This window comes from Falco peregrinus, chromosome 1 (genome assembly GCF_023634155.1).
Source record: "Falco peregrinus isolate bFalPer1 chromosome 1, bFalPer1.pri, whole genome shotgun sequence".
Taxonomy (NCBI): Eukaryota; Metazoa; Chordata; class Aves; order Falconiformes; family Falconidae; genus Falco; species Falco peregrinus.
Genome location: NC_073721.1, coordinates 113,868,039 through 113,889,622, shown reverse-complemented (window position 1 = coordinate 113,889,622; position 21,584 = coordinate 113,868,039). Strand labels below are relative to the sequence as shown.

At 39.7% G+C, this 21,584-nt stretch overlaps 1 protein-coding gene across 9 annotated transcripts in view; it reads right to left on the bottom strand.

Annotated features, from left to right (window-relative positions):
- The window catches only part of MYO5A (myosin VA), a 103,189-nt gene that overhangs the window by 14,131 nt on the left and 67,474 nt on the right, over positions 1-21,584 (bottom strand). For 2 of the 9 annotated variants that reach the window (XM_055809181.1, XM_055809220.1), the window contains 14 exons: positions 20,102-20,313; positions 18,996-19,152; positions 15,223-15,462; positions 14,395-14,643; positions 13,172-13,265; positions 12,309-12,457; positions 11,451-11,564; positions 9,124-9,270; positions 8,287-8,340; positions 7,342-7,569; positions 4,469-4,569; positions 3,840-3,920; positions 1,799-1,997; positions 178-252 (listed from right to left, as the gene is read on the bottom strand). In XM_055809181.1, the coding sequence (XP_055665156.1) occupies positions 178-252; positions 1,799-1,997; positions 3,840-3,920; positions 4,469-4,569; positions 7,342-7,569; positions 8,287-8,340; positions 9,124-9,270; positions 11,451-11,564; positions 12,309-12,457; positions 13,172-13,265; positions 14,395-14,643; positions 15,223-15,462; positions 18,996-19,152; positions 20,102-20,313 (2,100 nt within the window). The remainder of the gene's footprint in view (positions 1-177; positions 253-1,798; positions 1,998-3,839; positions 3,921-4,468; positions 4,570-7,341; positions 7,570-8,286; positions 8,341-9,123; positions 9,271-11,450; positions 11,565-12,308; positions 12,458-13,171; positions 13,266-14,394; positions 14,644-15,222; positions 15,463-18,995; positions 19,153-20,101; positions 20,314-21,584) is intronic. The other 7 variants (XM_055809184.1, XM_055809187.1, XM_055809196.1 and 4 more) reach the window with 7 other exon arrangements.

Below are 21,584 nucleotides of genomic sequence, written 5' to 3'. Positions count from 1 at the left end.
ATTACACAGAGGACACTAAGACTAACAAAAAAGCAGTGAGGGAAGTAATTGGCATCATGAAGCTCTCTGCAGGGGATTTCCTTTGAAAGGGAGAAAGGGCGGCAGCCTGCTTTTCAATTAGTGCTCCAGAAATAGCGAAGAGACAACAGAGAAACAGGATTCACATGATCTACATACAATCATCCGTTTGTAAAGTGAAATCCGGTACGATTGATACTTCTTGGGATCATCTGCATACAACTCCTCATAAAACTGTAAAAATAGGTACAGGATTTTTTTCCCCCTCCCTTTGAGAGTCTGATATTTCAGTAAACACTATATAAATTAAATCAGATTATAACAAGATCAAGAACCTCTAGCTTTTAGGTAGCCTAGTCCTTAGCTGTGGTGTTCACGGTAGCCTCTCCCAGAGAGAAGCTGATGTAGATGACTTGCTGAACAGTCAGATCTTTTAAAAATAGGCAATACTAATACTGTGAGAGCTCAGAATATAACCTTCGTGAGAACCTGGACAAGACCTTTTCTTTTGCTAATTAAGATGAGATTGCAGTGAATACTGCAATTCTAATATCACAGCTGGAAAGCCTGTAAATTATTTCCACTCTAGGGCAAGGAGGGGAAAAGGAGCATATACCCAACTTGGAGCAGACTTGCAATACTCAAAACATCAGAAGTGAAATAGTAAGGAATGAGTCTATATTTAACAAGTAAAATTTCATTCTCTATATTTGAGAATAAAGAGAACTCCTCTGGGATGTAATTACATGACTGTGTGTTGTCTTGGGAACACAGAATGTGATGAGTAGGTCTCTGGAGGAAAAAAGGCTAAAAATCGTATGACTAAGCAGCAGGAGGTAGCTGTCAGAGACGGAAACATTCACCATTTACCTTTGGCAGTGGGAGACAGCTGCTGCTGAGGCAAACTTATATTTTCAATCAGTTTGCCAACATCTATTACCTGAGTTACCTGATGCTTTCCTCAAAACCTTTGGTACCAAGACAAGAGCCCAACAATGATAACTTTTGTTACATGCAGGAAAGACTACACCTTGGCTTGTTTAGAGGAAGCAATGGCACTCACTAGAATTTTCCTTCGTGAAGTAGCATGGTTCCCTTTACCAGTTAACACTGATAAGCCAATGATATTCCAAGACAGGCCTCTCCGGAAAATTTCCCTAGAAATGAACTAGCCTGCAAATGATGAACATACTTCTTTGTGGGGAAAGGGAAGGGGTTTCACCCGATCTTTCCTTCATTTGAAAATGTTGTGCAGTAAACAAGGAATACCAATTACTAGTTACATGACTTCTAACCAAGTTTCTTTTTCTGGAACTATTTCTTTCTCGAGAGCATACTGAATAGCTGGAGCTCGTAACACAGTGGATTATCTCTGTAGCTTCAGGCAGGGAGGAGGGAAAGAAAAGTGACATTAAGAACTACAGCAGAGTTTTTTAACAAAATAAACTAATACATTTCAGAGGAAACATCACTACTTGGCACTAACATTTTTTATGATTTTCCTGGATATTAATATGCTATTCAGTGATGATTAACCTCATCAGTCGAAAGCCGGGATCCACGAGCTTTCTCCATGCCACAAACTTCAAACAAATTCCCTGAAACATCCTTACCTCATCAGCAATGATAAGCCTCTCTCTCCCATTAGCTTATCTATAGAAACACCACAGCACCCATGCACTTTTTTGCAGGAGGTTGCCATCTAAGAGCTGATGGGAGCTTACAGGCACAGCCAGCCTGTAAGTCCCCTAGCCTGCTCCTGCAGCACCGTCTCCCTTACCAAGTTCTCATTAGTCAGCCGGGTTATCTCATGTTGCAGACTGGCTTCAATGCGGGCCTCTGGAGGCAGCTGCAGATTCTGCGCTAGGAGCTGCTGCTGGCGATTGTTTTCTTCCTTCAGACTTTGGATCTCACCTCGCAGCGACTCCAGTTCGTTCTCGTGGCTCTTCTTCTGTGACTGAAGCTGAGACTCCAGCAGCCTAAAGAAGTTGAGCAACAGTTGCGTGAACACACTCAGAAAGTTACATCCCCAGTTCTCAGAGGGAGTGTAAAGCTTTAGCTGCTGCTCAGGAACAATTAGCCATGGCTTGCAAAGGAAAATGAAAAAGGCAGAGTACTCTTTAAACCCTTCAGTATGCCTTCTAATTAAATTAACATTGCATGATCAAAAAGTGGAGAGAAACTAATTGTGACACTGCTTTGCATTTCCTTTGTGATTGAACGTATACTGTGTATGATGCCACTGAGAACACAGGACAATAAAGGTAATGCTAAATCTTTACGGACTGTCACTGCTTTTAAAGGGGCTTTAAAGAGGTTTTATTTTACCTCGAATCAAATCAAACAAACCGTGCACGACGAAGCAGACACGTCTTTGCTGAAGCTAGGACCCTGCAATACTAACAAAGGAAAATCTTTTAACTCTGTTCAGAAACCATTTAGTGCAAATGCACATTAATCTTTCTTTTTACATTAAAACCAACATTGTGCAGAGGGTTGTCAGGAGCACATGAACGTTAACAGAACCAAACTGAAGATTGGGATCCGGGAGCTCTACGTTATTCTCACCACTGACTCACTCTTTCCCCCTTGGGCACATCACGTCTCAAACTCTTCTTGTGTGAAATGAGGATGACGTGTATCAGCCTCCTTCCAAGCAGCGCTGTGGGGACCTACTCCTGCTTGCAAGGCACCGTCCAGGTGCTCTGACTCATCACTTCGTACATACACACACAGAGGAAGTGATATTACTATTGACCACTAGTGTTCAATTAGACAATCTTTCAGGGTTTAAATATGCATAAGGCAGGCACATTTATTAGTAACTAGACTGATCAAGCACGCAGGGGCAAACAGTCATTTACCCGCGTTGCTCTGCTATTTAATATAAAGCTTCTTGTCTCTACAGTGCTAGGACAAGAAACACGAGGCGCAGAGCAAACACTCTCACATCCTGCTCTGCAGAACCCTTGCTCTAAGTAAGATTTTTGCAAGCTTACAGAACAATATTAGGTGTAGAATTTGTTAGCACAAGAAAAGGAAAGACTTTAGTTAGTAGCATTCGTTGCAAAATACCTCCTTCTGTAGTTACTGCTAACGAATGTGTGTACTGAAGATCAGCACTGCTGATTTACTGAATTAGTTGCCAGTGCAGGGCTAGGAACCATTTTGGAACTCTGGGACACGTGTATGGATATGGGACACAGACATGCTCCTAGAGCCAGAACCGCATTTTCTAACAAGGTAAATCTCGCCCACAACATGGCCAGCATGCAGTTTGTGCACAGGCTGCAGTGATTGCGCTGCGGCTTGAGCAGTGCCACGATGAACTAAAGATTACTTTTGTATGTTGGTTATTTGGTGTCTTGCATTCTCAATCTGGCACGGAGAGAAGTGGGAGAAGAATAGAAGAAAACAATAGTTTTATAGTTACTAAAATGATTGTGGTGCTTTAGGCTGAAAAACTGTAAGGGACATTAATTTTGATACTCAGTGTAAAGGCAGACAAGTAATACACGGCTACAAATCTTTTCCAGTTGTGGAGCTTCTGGTATTCTAGTCTAGTTTTGTGCAAGTATCCTTATTAATTATGTTTGAATTGTTGCGCCATCTTAACTTTTTAAATGATAAAACTTCACAAGTCAAAAGGTTTGGGGACTAAGTTTGAGGAAACTTCAATTTGTATAATATTTGTGATTAATTTTTTTCTGTTAAAGCAATAGAAATACTGTAGCTAAAGCAAACCCATAGCAAGGGGTACAGTTAGCTAGAAAAGAAGATGCAAATGAAGAAAAAAAAAACATTCTGAGAAGTCTGGTAACCTGTTGGCTTGTTTTAACCCTTCATAAACCAGCCAAAGTTCTCCGTCCTCATTCAGCATATGATAGTCCTGGGGAGATTGCCTTTCAAGAAAAGTGTTTAAAAAAATACAAGAGAGATATGTGATGGTGATGAGATGACATGTTAAGAACATTACACACTAAATTACAGTTACTAAAGAGAAAAAAAAATGCTTTAAAACAAGTTAGCAAATTACTTCTCTTGTTTACGAGTACTTCTTCTTAAGGATGAAATTCAGTTCTCGGTGTTAGCCCAACTGGTTACAGCATTTCATGCTGTTACAACAAATGTATTGCAACAGACTATTGTGACCACTACTGGACAAAAGGTAACAAACCAGCATGGGGAATGCTGCCCAGTCTGAGCAAGGTAGCAATTAAAGGCTAAGAAGATGTAAAAACAGGAAGCTTGACTTTGCATTTCCCCATTGTTTTCTAATCCTTTCAAATATTGCACACAGCAATTTTACTAATCAAATTAAATTATAACTCCAACCATAAGTGTTCTCTAGGTATCCAGACTTACATGGATGGAGCTTACTGAATACTATATATGCAGTGTGCCACAGCAGACCCCAATGGATCATAAATCAAAGAAAGAGAAATTGTACCTGTTTGTCTCCTTCAGTCCAATATACGCCTGTGCTATTTCTCCTTTGTCTTTCATCTTTTGTACGTCCTCCAAGAGGATTGTAGAATCTGTCATGGTATTCTGGAAAAAGAATTATGATTTCCAGGGTAAATTTAACAATGTAATTGTTCTTCGAATCCACGGTTTTGTCCCTTTACCCACACAGAACACTAATCCTTGAGTACCCACATTAAAATTAGCACGGATACCTGAGCAGGAGGTTGGTTAATAATTTTTATGTCCATTTGGTGTACCTTTTAAAATGAATGCATGCAACCTGGTCAAATATCAGTCTAATAAACTGGTACCTGTGTCAACTCCTTTTCATTTGTTCATCATGTAAAAGGAAAAAAATAGATTTTATGAAATGATCAATTTGCATTTTATTTCAAACTACCAGGAACAGCTGCTAATACTGAAACTGGAGAAGCATAATTTTGCACGCTTAATACTATTAATATTTCTTGAACACAGCATTACATGTAGTCTTTCAAATCTCATAGATAAGGTCTCTTCCTCACTTCATATATTTGAATTACTCTGGCAAAGCAGGAAATAATTTCTAAGTGCTCGAGATGTTTTACATGCGATACCATCACAATACCACGTTGCTTCAGTTTTGAGTGTTTACTATGGCACTTTTGCTTCTTCTTCAGCAAAATTTGAAATACTTAAGAGATGTTTACAGTCACCTCAGCCAGTCTGATCTGAGTCATCACTTAATTACAGTGGAAGCACATGACTCTAATGAACATAAGAGATGGAATCCTGACTTCTCTTTTTGACTTCTAAAACAATGAAGTGCTACTTGCCCAAGTAAAATTTTGTGAAGTATTTACAATAACAACTTTGTGGACATCGCTTTTGGAGCCTAGGTCTCTATGCTTAGTATGATTCATGTCATCTAATATGAAAACCAATAAAATATATAAGCTCCTTGAAGAATTATTTCCAACATCCTTATGAGATCATCATCATTTCTCTACTATTACTTTACTACACAGTAAAACTGCTGTATCTCACCTGCCAATCTATCAAGCTTTAGCAGTCTGAACACATTATTTTTGGGCTGATGGAAAGAAATGCCAATCACTGTTATCTACCTGCTGTCATTGTAATATTTGAATTAAGAGCTTTTGTTTAGAGTCAGTTCAGTTTCTCATACTTCTAAATACTATGTGTTCGACTACATTTTCTATTCAAATATTCAGCAATTCCTATCTAGTATCTACAGATCACAATGTGGGTCCTCAACGTTTGTTGCACGCTGAGCACAACAAACACTATAAAGTAAGGTAGTTCTCATTACCACAGACTTTTTTTTTTTTTTTAATGTGAAATGTATGTATTTTGCAAGTTAAGAGATGATTACTGAATCACAGTGCTGCTCTCCAAACACACTCAGCAAGATACATTGATCAAGCTGACTAGACCAATTCCTGAATCTTTCCTTGATGTTCAGGTTACCATAAACCAACAGTTCAAAACTGTTACATCTGCTTCTTTTGAAGTAACAAGTTCCTTTGTGTGGAGCAAGGAGATGGGGACACAGGGGACACAGAATAATGAGAAAGGTTTTTCAATAACAGCAGTTAAGTGCAAGAACAACTTCAAATACATGTTGGTTACTTATGACAAGCAGGGAAATGAAAGCTCAAGTATTGTTGAGGTTGGGGTTTTTTAGCATTTAAGAATTCAAGTTTATAAACTGTAAAGGAAAATGTGTACCTTATCCTCCTGGCAATCAAATTGGTAGGCAAGAAAGAAGAAAAACAAATCATTTTAAAAAAAATATCCATTTGTGCTGCAGCTGTTCAACCTAACAAGCAGAAGCAATATGCAAACTGGCCGTTAGCCATCCCACAGGTCGTATTTCCCTCATGCTCATAACTGCTGTAAAAACAACACACTTATATCCACCATTGCTGAGAATAAGTAATTCAAGGATTTACTGCTCAAGTATTTCTCTACAATGTTCTAAATATTACAGAAAAACAAGTTTTGTTTTCTTTATAATTAATTATTTAAAACAAGATATGTATACCTTCATGCATCACAGATTTTCAATTTATTTAGGACAAATCTAAACATAACTTGCAGGAGGAAAGGGAAGATGACGTATCTGTTCATTCCTTGCTGCGGTTATGGAACAGTAGGTAGCTCAGTTCAGTGGAAATAACTAGTTCCTGGATTTATGTGATACCTTTTCAGGTTGCATGACTCTCAGTTTCAAAGCTATTGCTTCCCTAAATATGTGACCAGAGTTAGAGCTTTTTAGAAGATAGTGCTTGCTATCTACTCTTCTCAACACAAACACATAGTACCTACCAAGCAATAATATGGGATTGACATATCTTCATAGGTCATCTTTATGAAAAGTTATTGATTTGCAATCATCTATGACCCTGCGTAGATTTAGAAGAAATTATCCCTTGTACCTCCCACTGAACTATTAATTAAAAAGAATTCCTGAGAACTACTGTAAATTTTCCAGTCAAACACCACACTCACTAGAGAAACGATACTGCTCCAAATGAGAATTATTTCTGCATTGTTAAAGGAGCCTGGAGAGATCCTGGCACGACCACTGGTATCTGCCAGCCTGGTGCAATCAATATGGTATCTTCACATGAATGCTGGTACACAAACCCAAACCCAGTTTATTAAGCCAATCTCCCAATTTGGACTGCTGTAATTTGTGCGGTAATAATGGCTCAAAGGATTACACTTAGAAAGGCTTTCAAACCTATACCATTTTTTTCTGCCTTTTCAAGCACACTCTTCAATTAAATAAAGCATGTCAGTGATGCAATGTCACTTTACTACACAGTGCATCTGCTGACTATTATTTACCTTGGGCTGAATAGCCTCTTTCTGGCTCACAAGCTGAGACCTCAGGATGAGGACTTCTTCCTTGCGTACTTCAAGCTCTTCACTTACTGAAGTCAGCTGGTCCAGGAGGACTCTATATGCAGGGGCACCAGGAGCAGTTACCTCTGGAGATCGCGTTTCTGTGAGAGCCTTCTGCAGCTCGTTCAACTCATTCTTCAGTTTTTTATTCTCAGATTCAAGTTCTTGACGCTGCAAGAAATAGGGACAGTTCTGTCATCCAGCAGCATTCCAACACGCCTGTAAACCACAGGTACAAAACTACGGCTAGAAATGATAAAAACGATGAGTAACTGCAACAAATCAATCAATCTCTCCTGTATCCCTGGCCTTTTGACTACAGTGAATAATGCCTGGGAGGATTTCACTAACAAGGCTAACCTTTTCTCTGAAGTGCAAAATCAGAACACATATACATAAATCATATAGATTTGATGGGAAAAAAATTATCAATCTTTTTTTCCTTTATTCTTCCCTGTACAAAAAAAATAAAAGTTCACAACAAACAATGGTCAGTAGGCTGAGAACATTCTGCATCATTCAGTGGTATTAGGAAATACTTTTAGTTTTAGTGGTCTAAGGTACACATTAATTTAAATAATGCGTTTGGAAAAGAGGGCTACATTTATCACTTTATTTTTTCTCAAATTAACTTGCAAGCTGTACTAAGTGTTACAACAGAGAATTCCCCCTGTTTTAGGGGATCTTTTTGTTCTGCAGCCCCAGTCAGACGTTCTACACCTCAAAAAGGGCAATCCTACAATAAAATGATTGCTGGGGAATTTTTGTTCTTGTTTGTCCAGCTAATATTCTGAAACAGGAGGACTGATGTAATTTTCTATGCCAGCACCTACAATTGGTGGCAATAGTCTCACTAGAAAATAAAAGAAACCTCAGTTTTAGAATTACCTTGAGCGATTCATACTCCAACTCTGCACCTCTTATTGGAGGCCTTTCTTCCTCCTGTGTAAGAATACAGACAAGTGTGAAAAATAAAAATCCAATCCTTTCTATTCTTGAATTTAGTTGAAGCAGAAAAAGGAAAGGGAACTGAAATTGTTCTATAAAACTGGAAAACACTAATTCTGGTACTGCTGTGTGCTTTAGTTTGAATACTGGCATTGTCTCTTTTAATTTACTTTTGATTTTGTGAGACATAATTGGATAATATAAATAAAATCATATATAAATCACACTACTGTCACTGGTAATGCAACAGAGCAGGATGAATCCCAGTATGCTCAAGAAATTAACTGGTGGAAGAGTAGTAAGAAACAATTGCCAAACTGGTTTCATATATTTGTAAGTACTTAATGGACCAAATCAGAGAAGATTTTCGCATAAAATACGCTAAATATGTCTAATCCCAGTGCTCTGGCTCTGCAGCCCGGTTGAAACATTTCTTATTCTGCCTAAAATGAACAATTACTCATTCTCTCCATCATATAAGTAGATTTCTACATTGCTATTCCTTAATAAAAACAGCCTTTGTTGTTTTTTTTTTCCGCAAAGTCCCAAGCACTTTTTGTTCCTGTTAACTTCCATCAGAGGATTTAACAGACCTTGGAAAACTAATATATATACCCAGTCCCTATACTAAGCAGCAGACATAAAACGTGTGGTTAAATGAATCAAGTACTAGCAGAAGATAAGGCTTTAGTAAGAGCCAGTCAGCTTTCACACAGCTACTACTTCACAAGAAGGGATACCCTGGCATCAGCATTTGATCAGCTAGAAGGAGTCCACCTTAGCTTTAGCACGGAGAGCTTGTTCTTCCTTTCTGTCCAGTTCATCCTGCAGGGATTGCTTTTCTTGCTCCAGCTCTGTAACCCGTTTCTGCAGCTTGAGGAACAGAGACATATCCAATGGTGCCTTTTTCTCACTCGGTTCCTGCTTTAGAAAGAACAGAAGGAAGTCAAGAAGTATTCCCCTTCCACATCACAAGGAAGCACTACAGTAAGTAAAGATGGAGGAACAGACTGGGGAAAGAAGGAACACAGAAATGGTACTTGACTCTGAGAATTGACTATTGGCATCTAAAATATTTCATCAGCTGTCAAACACTATTTTAAAATAGGATGTACTAGTATAAAACATATCTAAGCCTAAAGCCTAGCAAAAGAAAGCACTAGAGACTACCTAGCATACAGGAGGTCTATAATTAAGCGTACCTTTTATTCTTATTTGTTTGGAGGGGGAAAGGAGAAAAAAAAGTCTGTGGTTAGACTCACCTGGAAACAACTGTAAATAGAGCCGCTTTTTTATTACTTCTAAATTATTTCTACAGTAAGTTCTTTAGCTACAGAGAAATCTCTCTGCTGATTGTAGATTTACAGGTTAATTTAGTGGGATGTGACATAAAAAATAGGTACCAGAAGATATATTTTTTGTCTTTTTTCTTTTATGATGCTAATTATACAGCCTGTTCTGAGCCTAATCCACTAGCTTTGTCACTATTTTCTGGGCAAGGACCAGCATTCATGATCTGAAAGTACACTGAAATGGTCCATCAGCCATTTTGTACTTTATGAAGCGAGAAGGTCAAAGCCTTTATTATAAAGTGCACCATAAAATTCTGAAGTCTAGAAAAGGAACTACAAAATTAATATTAATGACTGTAGCAGCCAAGCAAGCACAGCCATTTCCACTTCAGCTCCTTTTATTGTTGAGGGGAAGAGTCATAAAGCACACCAACAGCACAGGAAAAAGAAAGCAGACTTTGAGTTTTCAGGCTTTACTGGTTCACATTGAGATGCACCCTAGGTTTTAGTGTGGGTTTGTATCGTTAATCTGTATCGTTAGCCTAGAGTCAAACTGGAGTTTGAAATCTTAAGGGGTTAAACAAATACAGATTTCATCTTCCCAGTGCTGCATTTATTCACATTCTCGTATGAGTTCATTTTTTTCATCTATATCCTAAAAACCAAACCTGGCTCTAGAACAGCAAGTCAGTAAGTCTGTTAGCCAAACGAAAAGATGACATTTGGCTTGGGTGTGAAAACCAATCACATGTATTTGCACTGTCCTTTTCCTGATTATCCATGAAGGTAGGAACATCTTTCTGAAACAATTATGCAAGGTGGAAAATGTAAGAGGGAAGACAAATTATGGAAGAATCTACACAGAATATGTGTCAGCATCAATGTGTCAGGGTATTTGCATCCATAGCAGAAAATAATTTTCTGGGCAGGCTTTCAGAAACAGTAATGACAGCCTGAAAAAAGCAACTGTAGAGATAACTAACTGAGACAGAGCGCAAATGGAGAGCACTGTGTGATGGCTCACAGTTAAGAAGATCTCTAGGATGCACGGAAAAAGTTTTGCATCTGCAAACTGCCAAGAACAGTCAGACCACTGCCCTGACAGCTCTCTGCTGTGTCAGCACTCCCGCTTCTTTGGGAGGAGCCAAAAGGGGGAGTTACTTTGGAAAATACTAAGAATGGCTTGGAGTAGCAGAACACATTATTCATGATTATTATCCATCAGCTGAATCAAGAGTCACCATTTTGAAAATTTTTAAATATCCTGGGATCTGTATCACTGCATATGCAAAGGGACAGTACATTCTTGGAGTTGTATTAGTCTCTATGAAATAGAGGAAAAATGAATCAACATGAAGTTCTCACCCCCAATGCATTATCATTCCATGTAGCTACTAAGAATGTGGCTAGCCACCTTTCCACTTTTGACCCTTGAATATACAGCGCACAGACTCCTCAGGAAGTCTCACTGGTTTTCTGGATTCCTACATTGTGCTGAAAAAGTGATTTGGCTTATAAACACTGGCAAGCAAATGGTTTGCAGATGCAAATCAATTGGATGGCCAAGTGTCTGGTCTATGTTTACTGTAATGCAGAAGAATTCAAAGCATACTTTCACAAAGTCTTGTTACACAGGACCACAACTAACTAGAGAATGAACTATTTTCAAAAAGGAAATGGGAAAAGCTGGAATAAAGCATCAGATATCTCAATGTAAGGATATAGCATTCACAAGCACATAGTAGAAAAAGAGATAGGAATGAGTTCAACCACTGATCAATGAAAAGTTGTTGGGGTTTTTTTTGACATTACCTCCATCCTTACTGGTAAGTCTTCTGCTTCTGTGATCTCAGAGCTAAAAGTATATTCAGACTCATTGCTACTGTGAGTTGAATCCGTTCTTTTGTGTCCAGGCTTGGGGATGTTCTGAAGTGCAAATGAAACAAATCAATACCGCTATATGGTTTTCCCTGTGACTGTCTCTTCACAACCTGTAATTTAGCTTGTAACATTTGGTGTTATTTCACAGCTCTCAAAATCTATAAGAAAAGATTTTTGACTCTGGTTTCTCATGCCACCTAAAGTCTATGAGTTCACAATCAAATCTTTGGAGACAGGTCAGATCCTATACCATCGAGTATTGCTGCACAAAGCAGAATCAAGCAACAATACAGCATTCTATGGGAAAGAAAAGCTCAGTTTACAGGAAGCACAGGCAGTAATTCTCTAACTTCCCAGATGCTGCACTGAGGAATACTTTTTCTTCCTGTCACACAAAGTATTCCTAGAACTACTTAAAACTGAACGCTGGATGAAAGTGGTACAAACAATCCCAGCACACATGGATAACTTCAGGGCAAAATTAAGGGCAGAGAGCATGTGCAATACCACTAGGGAAGTCAGAGCAGTAATTTAGCCTTCTTCACAAAAGTGAAAATTAAAATAAAATAAAATACAATACAACAAATCAACCACAAATTTTAAATGTATTTGTTTTGGCTGAGCTAATCTAATTGATCAATATTTAGAAGGACAAATTCTTTTCAGGTACAAGCCACCACCATACAGCTGACAGCAGAATCAGTTACTAACTTATACCACTAGATTCTGCCTAAACACATTTGTGACCAGTTTTTTTTGTGCATATTTCTCCTATGTTTAGCCACTTACCACCATTAAGTTCATTTCATCCTTGAGATCATCATATCGCTCCTCTAAACGGCTGAACTCATTCAGCAGGTTCTGGTACCGTAACCGTTCATCATTCAGATCTAGCTCGAGCTGTTTTGTTTCCTCCACTAGCTTCTTTTCCATCGTCTCTGCCACAGAGAACAAGAATCCAAAGTGAGAACTCCAGTTCTACCTACCGTGCAGTGCATCCATCCTGGAGGTACAGGCACATGTCTGCACCAGGAACACAGACAGTGAAAGAGTCTGCTGTTTGAAGCTGGTGCATGGTATTTGTGCTTCTGTAGGCAAACATTAAAGTCAAATACATGAAGGACCAAAGCATTTCTTGTAGGAACCACAGAAGGGTTCACTCAGTCAAGTTAGCTGTTCTGCTAATACCTTGCCTTAGTAATTCCAGGAGGCAGGAGGAAGGGGTACTAGCCCAGCGCGGCATTATGTAAAAAGGAAAACATGAGACACTTTACACCTCAAGCACACTGACCCCCCTCATCGCAGCTGCCTCCACTACAGCCTTCGTATCTAGAGTCATGCTCTTCTGGCTGCCGTCTACATAGTCACAGCAGCCAGAAGAGCTGCGGTAGATTAACTGTATTGAATATCAGAGCCTTCTTTCTAAAAGTAAAAGGCTTTGTAACAGTCACCCTTACCAAAAAGATCCCAACCCCCTAGGATTTCGTGGAAACTCAAATAGTAAATAAATCTGATGCACGTGAGTTCTTAAAACAAAGAAAAGAAACTACTAAAATAAAAAGGAATGCAAACTAAGGTAAATCTATACAGTAGAATGTTGCTTTGCAAGGTAACATGAAGTAGAAAACCTGAGCGAAAAGAACAGAGCCAACCTGTTATTTCCCTCGCCTGGTCATGGATGCGGCGGTTCAGCTCCTCCTTTTCTGTTTTCAGTAACGTGTTCTGCTCTTTCAGCTCCGATACCAGCTACAAAGGTCATAAAACATTTGACTCAGAATGCAGTTCATCTTTCATCAGTAGCTCTAACAGCAACAACATCCTTGTAAGAGTTTAAATACTTAAACTTTTATTCAGAGAATGAAATCAGTAAACTAAGTAATGACACCTTCATTTCCCAAATTACGTTCCCTAAATACGTCCCACTGCAAATTTCCCAGGATGTTCTCCACTCCACTTCTGATCAGATGCCAGAACTGCCTTGAATCACTCCACTGTGCCATAACATTTTTCAGTAAAGTCCCAAAGATGTAATTTACACCTTAAAATAGAAATATTCCTAAAATAGGAACAAATTTGGCAGTAGTGCTGTGTATTCCATTGTATTGGGTAACACCATAATCTATCACCTTGCTTCTGCCCAGAAGTTGTACCACTTTAACTGTGCCCAGGTTTGCGGTTACTCATTTGTCTCTGTGGTTACTATTTATGATTACTAAAGCATTCACTTTGCTTAATCAATTAATAGTTTTCCTTATGTTTATCTGGTCTTGAAATGTATCCCTGCAGCATCACATAATGATGGAATGGCTCTTCCAATATGTGAAACTTGCACCGTTATCAGCAAGTAATCTTGTCAGGAAACAACCTGTTTGATATGTTTGTGGTTAAAGCAGAGATAAGGGGTTAGTCAAAACCTGCTGAACTAGACAGTGCATGCATACATGTGTTTAATAGGCTAATTGTTTAAATTAGTAGGATAAGCAGGTACTGTTGAATACTGTGTATGGGACAGATCTCTGATATCTATGTGATTACAGTCTCTAGGAAAGTAAAATGATTGCTTTTTATGAATGTGCTTCTTCTGACTAATTGAGGAAGCCTAAGTGTTTCGATTTGCAGATACTTTCAATATCAAAATCTGAGTAGATTGAATACATATATTTACATACAATATATAGATCTAGTACATTCTTCTACCTTCACAGCTGTACTTATTTAGGTATCAAGCCTATTTAGAAAAACATAAAGGTATAACATTGCTGAAAAATGCTGTAAAAATATCCGCCACACAACTGAAGCAATTAAGCCTGAGTAAAACCTGAGTGGACATCAGACCTCTATAAATCTTCTCATGCACCTGAGGCTGCATACTCGCCTGCTCGGTTTCATGTTTGTATTTGTCTGCCCATTCCTCAATGGTTTTCTTCTCAGACTGAGTTTGGTGCAGCTCCTTCCGGAGCTTGGCAATCTCCTCCTGAAGGCTGAGGACACGGTTGGTCGCGTTTTTGGCCTCCTCCTCACTCATCCGAAGCCTTTCCACGTCACTCCGCAGCTTCTCTGTCTCTGTACTGTACGTGACCTCCAGGTTGCTCAGCTTCTCCAGTAGAGATTTGTACTCTTTGTTCTTTGCAAAACACAACACAGACATGGCAGCTGTTGGAGAAGTTCTGGTTTAAGGGAGCCTTCTAGTTCCCTACAGAATATACCCAAATATAGGAGCAAAAGAGCAGCTTCCCCATTTCAAAAAGTTTCACTCTGTTTTCGCAGCACCGCTTAACAAGGTGACAGAACAGTCCAGTCTCTAAGCCTGCACATTAACATTCCAAACTAAAATCAGACGGGGAGCCCACATGCACCAAACATGATCACCTCTATGGAAAGCTCATGAATATTTCATAGCTTTTGTTCATGGAGTGTTTGGCACCTTCCCCTTAAACAGAGCAACTCATGCGCTTCAAATGAAATAGTGACATTAAGGGAGTAGATGTTTTCTCTCAGTGCTGCTGAGAGACACAAATGGATGCTTTACTGTTCCAGTTCTACTGTGACCTCCCTTTCTCTTGTATCAATGTTCTTGAGCAGAAAGGAGAACGGATACATTACAATGAAAATTCAGTGCGTTCTTCTGTGAATGCCCACAGTGCTACTGAGAAAGGTAATACAAGATTTCTAAACATTTCCCCTGAGGCCAGGGGGCTTCTACCTGCTCATCAATTTTTCGCTGCAGCTGCATGATCTTGTTCTCCAAGCCAATGTGAAGCTTCTTGTAGCGTTCTACAGACCGGGCCTCTATCTTCAGTTTCTTTAACTCCCTCTTGGCCATCATGCGCCGGTAACAGCATTGCAGGTAAACAATTGCCTTCAGGGTCCGACGGTAGTGCACTCGAGCCAGCCAGCCTCTGACATGTTTCTGAATAATAATAGACTTGTGCTCCCGAAGCATCTAGAGTTAAGTAAAAACACCAAAAGGGGTATTAGATTTGCAAAGTACACCTGCTCAGTTAAACAGACTCCATAATGAGAAGTGTAGAAATGATGTACAGAGTCCTTAGCATGAAAAGAGAAACTTCTGGCAAAAAGTAACAAAAATAAAAAATGGAATTAATTTAAACAAAAAAGAAGAGGAAAAGAAGACAGGAATAAGGAAGATGACAGGGAATAAAATGAAAAGGAGACAGAAAGAAAAACATGGAAAGAAAGAAGTGGAGGCACACTGAAGAAGCAGGCATGCCTTTGTGTTGATGTCAGATCCACGTTAATTACAAAAACATACTGTACCTGTTGGCAAGATTACAAATACAATCTTTTTTTTTTACTTCATCTTTAGACATCATTGACATGCTGCACAGGATTCACCAACACAGACTTTAAAATTACTACGCCTGACATGAAATGCAGCTAGTACACACTAGAACCCAGAGTAAATTGTAATAACTGTTAAAACCTGCAGCTGTAGTCTAGCTCACCAAACTACAAATTCCATTCAGTTTTCCTTCTTTTTTTTTTTTTTCTTTTTCTTTTTTGACATATCTTAGACTTGCCAGCATGGAAAAATCTCCATTTATTCTAATCAGAAATTTTATATCGTAATAATTCCAACTCATTTCATGGCACAATTTTCAGCCATAGCTTTGAGGTGTTTAAAAAAAAAAAAAAAAGTAATAATTTTTAAGAATAAAGGTGAAGAATGCCAGCAACCTTCATCAGTGTGTTAGCCAGAGACTTCCACTAAGAAGAGTCTGCTACTTGTTTTTGGGTCCTTGACCCACTGATTCAATCTGAGATGCTCCAAGTCTGGAGCACCTGAATTCCAGCAGACCACAGCTAGGCTCGGAGAGCCTGCCCAAACCCACGAGGCTTCCAGGACTCAGGGAACTTGACAGTTCACCTAAAAGCTTCTGTAAATCAAACAGTTTACCCTAAAAAACCAATTTAAGATTTTATGTTACTTCCTGGATTTGATAGCTTAAAGATCATATGCAGTTCACATTCTTACACTGATTTACCACAAAGCTAGTAAGACAAACTGGTAGGGTAACAATAATTTTATTATTTTCTACTTCTCAGCAAATGAATTGAAATGTGTTACAAGTGTTACACATTTCCAGATCAGTGAGTTTAAAAGGTTCACTGGCAAAGCGGCAAGATTATAAGATACACAAACTTCCTCACTTGGTATTTATTTCTGAAGAAAAAATGAGACTTGAAATACCAGCAATTGGTTAAACAGCACAGCCAGGTAAGGAAATCGCTCTCTCAAAAGTACAGTGAGATCAAAAGCCAAAGTCCTTCTGAGTGCGTGTCACACAGTCAGCATTCCTGCCTCCTCCTTACACATTTCCCGGAACAGGCCCTTCGGTTACACACGGGTGCCCGAACAGCCCAAACCCAACCAGCTTTCAACAACACTTTCCTCTCACGTTTGAAAGCTCCCTCAAGTCCCATAAAATACCTCCATCGTGCAGGGACGGTGCTCATCTGCCAGTGAATTCTTACACCCATGCCATCCAGTGAGGAAACACACCGCTCCAGTGTAAGGTGAGAGGATCAGAAAAATTACTTAATTTACCAGGTATTTCCCAGGAAAGCTTATGTAAAAGCTGTGGAGGAACTAAACTCCTTGTGAAGCTGAGAAGCACATCGCAATGTCTTGGTCAGAAGCTTTCCCCAGGATGTGTGAAATAGATGATTCAACCATTTTAAATTCCTTGTATTAGTCATGTGACTGCAACACATGCCCTCTCTTCTAACAACAACAACAACAGGTACCTTTCACAATCCTAACGAACAACACCTGTACCGTGTAGTCCAACCTCACGGCTCAGCCCAGGTGTGCCGCACGGGGCAACCCTTCGGTTTCACTCATTTGCAGCCATCATGAAGTTGGGAACAGCAGCGTTTACCTTGCCACGGCAGGCACAGCCTGTGCTTCTCCTCCTGGCCAGCCCCGTATCCCAGCTTCAACAAAACCCCACCTCAGGAGGACACCGCAGATGCACTTCTCAGAACGCGGTGGTTTACTGTGGTGAACAACTCACTGCTCGAGGGGGGATACTCCCTGACAGGCAAGTCCGACCACCCCTGCCGGGGACCCCTCCAGAAATCTGCCATCTCAATTAAGAGGCAATATAACAGGTTTATAAAACTCCGTGCTACAGGACAGATGGGGCGTGTTTTACTTCAGGCATACAGGATTGTCTCCCGTCTTCCTAAGGGTGGCTTTTAGCCCACGGATTGCTGTGACCCACGTCTCACTTTGTCATATCTGTCAGATTGTACCTTATATAACCTCACAGCGTAAAATACGGTTTGTAATAATGAAAATGGTAAGAATTCCAATAAAAAGGCAAGCAGATACCCGCTCAAAAGAACAACCAAGTCAAGCACGGGGATCTTACTCCTTAGAAATTCTTATCAGGGATTACTTGTTTTCAAACTTGCTGGTTGGTGTATGTTAGAATGCTGTAATTTAAACACATTCACATGTGACTGCGTAGGCAACTTTAACAGAAATGAAAAATACACAGAAACCTCAAATATAAGAGAGAAACACATAGAACATAAGCATTAGTTGGCTTTTGGTTATAAGCCCTCAATGTTTACCTGCTTGGGAAAAAAACAGAACTCTTTTGGCTAACTTTTCAGCAAAACACAGACTGACTTTTGAGCCTAGTTAAAACAATTCATGTAGACAAAAGTGCCATGAAACATGCTGGCATTTTGTAATTTAACCATCTGAATCATAATTCTGTTTCCAGCCCTGTAAACACTGAAGAACAAATTCTAACTTCTCAATTGAATTTTTATTTTTCAGCCAAGCGTGATTAGGAAAATATTATCAATATCACTAGCACAGGGTTATATCAATTTCTCTCCAAAACAAAACCAACATCAATACATTTAAAAAAACCCTAACAAATAAACAAACCCAAAACCATGCTTAAATTTTAACCTCCTGTTTCTGTGGGTATCTCTTTGCTAACATTAATCGTCAGTACATTCCATCAGCCATTTCAGAATCACTGAAATTAGGGATGGAATAGGAACAGCACATCACAGATGTATATTGATGTGAGCAATGCTGATTTGGACTCACGGGGGCACATTCACACAAGGCCATTTTCAGTATTTATTGTAAGTGCCTAAACATTATATATAACAAATGAAAAAGTAAGAAATGCTGAAAATCGGTCAGACTCTCCACTGACTGCACTGAAAGTCTAGGTACATCCATATTAGATGACAATGTGAGTATCTCTAAAATGACAAGTTCACTGATTGCAGTATCAGATCTTTTTAATTTCCAGGTGCTGTCCCTCAGTCCCTCAATCCGTGCTGTGTTATTTTGTTTGTGTGTTATGAGTAACAGCACGCACAGAAACAGTTCTGATTCCCAAGGGAATACCACAGAGCAGCTTCATCCTGAATGTATGTGGTAATAAAGCTAGAGTGAAGAAGTAAAACATGACTCCTTACCATTTGGTACTTGTTCCTGGCCATGTAACCCCTTAAGAGAGCCTGAAGAGCAATAGTAGCAGCTCGCATGCATTGGTATCTTTTGCGGACCACATACATGCGCTGGAACTTCTGAATGGTGATGGCAGCCCGTGTTCTCCTCAAGAACTTGGCATAGCTAAGCAGGAAAAAGATTACCTGTAATTATGTTTTCCAGTGCTTGAATGCTATTTTTTTTTCACATCCTATAACATTACTCTCTTTCTCAAGAGCTAGACTTTCTACTTCAGTTTCTTCCTAACGCTGCCAGTGATACAGCATATTTACTTGCTATTCTACCTTATGGTAGTACACAGAATGACAAATTATCAGAAACCTTGCAAGGTTTTACAGAGAAATGTTTTCACTTCCTCTGAGAACTGTGCTGTAGAACTGAGCAAATACACTCCGCTTAACTTCTCATCGGTTTTTCTCCAGCTTTAAAGCTATTTCCACTATGCCACCTTCCAGACCTCCTCTTCTAACCTCAACCTGTAGAAAACATTCACCTGTGTTTGGTCTTCTCAGCAAGACAATTACACAGCATCTTGACATAAGCCTGTTTCCAAAGGTTGATCCTTACAGTCTTTATAACCACCTTGTCTTTGAATACCATCCATACTCCTACCCTTTTCTCAGACCCATCCATGGCCACCCCTCAGAAGTCAATCCAAACAAATGACTCTGATGTATCTCCCCTCACAGCTGCACCCTGGCTGAGGAATGGCTTCTCCAGCAGGACAGACAGACCCAGCTGGGAGGGCACATGGAAACTGGGCAATAAGGACTCAGCCGAGAGTTCTGCTTTACCTCACCTGCAACATATCTCCTAGTACTACTTGTACGCTGCTCCCACTAACGACGTACTGTTCTAAGTATCACACAGCCAGGGTGCTACTGTCCTCTCAGGAAGGTCAAAACCAGACAGGACAGACATACTCATTATATTCAATTTCCTTCATTTCCCTGGAAAATCATTTCCTCTCAGCCAGTAAAGGAAGGAGAGAACAAATGTTTCACATTTAAATGTCCTATTTAAAGGGATCTCAATTGAGGCTAGTGTGGGTTTTCCCATGAGCATTGCTTACCAGCGTGCTTGGTACCCTCTGACATGTCTCTGAATGGTGATGGCAGCCTTCCTCATACGCACGTACTTCTTTCGCATCAGCCAGCCTCGGATCGTCTTTTGGATACGGATACAGGCAGCTCTCAACTTATCTGCCCTTATTTTTTCCAGATAGGCTACTTGACCAGCCCGGAAAAATATTTTTGTCTTACCAAACTGGTACTTATCCTTGTCCTATTTTCAGAGGTAAAAAGAGGATCAGTTACAGCATTAAATGTTAGTGCATTAAAAAAAGGCATTAAGGGCTAAATGAAAGCACAGTTAGTAAAGAGGCAAAATTATGTGTATAATATTTCCAAGTACACCTAGACTTCATTTAAGTAGTGGAGGAGTGTATTTTCTCTGTATGATTCTGTTAACAAATTAATACAAGGCCACAAGCACGGCCTAAAGAAGTACTGTGCGATTTTTGCTTAGACAAGAATGCCACGAAGATTATAACAGACGCGGAAGGCTACGGGAGGTGACAAAGAGGATGAAAGCAAATACAGGCAACACACATGTACAATGTCCTGTTTAAATTGGAGATAACCCCTCTGAATGGTCCATCTTAAAACGTATTACGCAGCACAAACCAACCCACTGGGGATTCAAACATGTACACATCATTTACTGCATTTACTAAGGCAGAACAAAGCATCTTGGTGCTGCTCAGACACATCTGAAATTTCAGAACTAAACCAGAAAGAGAGGAATATTCTGTCACTATAGGCTATAGTACTCCTGGGAGGGAAAACCTGAGAATATACAAAGGTACACTGAATAAAACTGATTTTGTTGATTGTTTGATGTTAAGTTAAAAGGAACTGCAGTCAAAGAGCTACAGCTTAGGACACATTTAACACTATACATTAACACTATAAATGCAGACACATGCATATAAACCAAAAGATTTTCGTTGTCCACCCAATGACACAGAATTTAAAAAGCTGAGTCCCAACCTGCCTGCACGGTATTTATTTGTTTCCATAAACGTCCTAACATTGGCATTGCACCACAGCAAGGTAAGCGTTCTTGCTTTTGTATCCTCAGTAATTTTTTTAAGTTTTTTTTAAAAAAAACCCAAACCAGTATCCTTGGTCTTTTTCTGTTCCTGACACTTCTGAATAGGTCTCAACTAGCCACCTTCCACTAAGAACTGGCCGGCACTGTCTCTTTGGAGCCTGCCTGTTGCCTGCGGTTCACCAGTTCTTAAGAAAACCCAAGAAACCCATCAGTGCAGGTGCAAAACCAGGGGTGTGGATGGCATAGCCTGGGAATAGGGCTGCAACTGGATGTAGAAGGTAAAGCAAGAGGCTGCCGAGGCACGGGGACAGCCACAGCGCTAAGCAGGGAGACAATGTCACGAGGATGAAAGGAGTGAAAAAGGTTGACTTCAGCGCAGGAGCTGAGGAGCGGTGAGAAAGGCACAAACACGTACACAGACAGAAACACCTCCACATTAG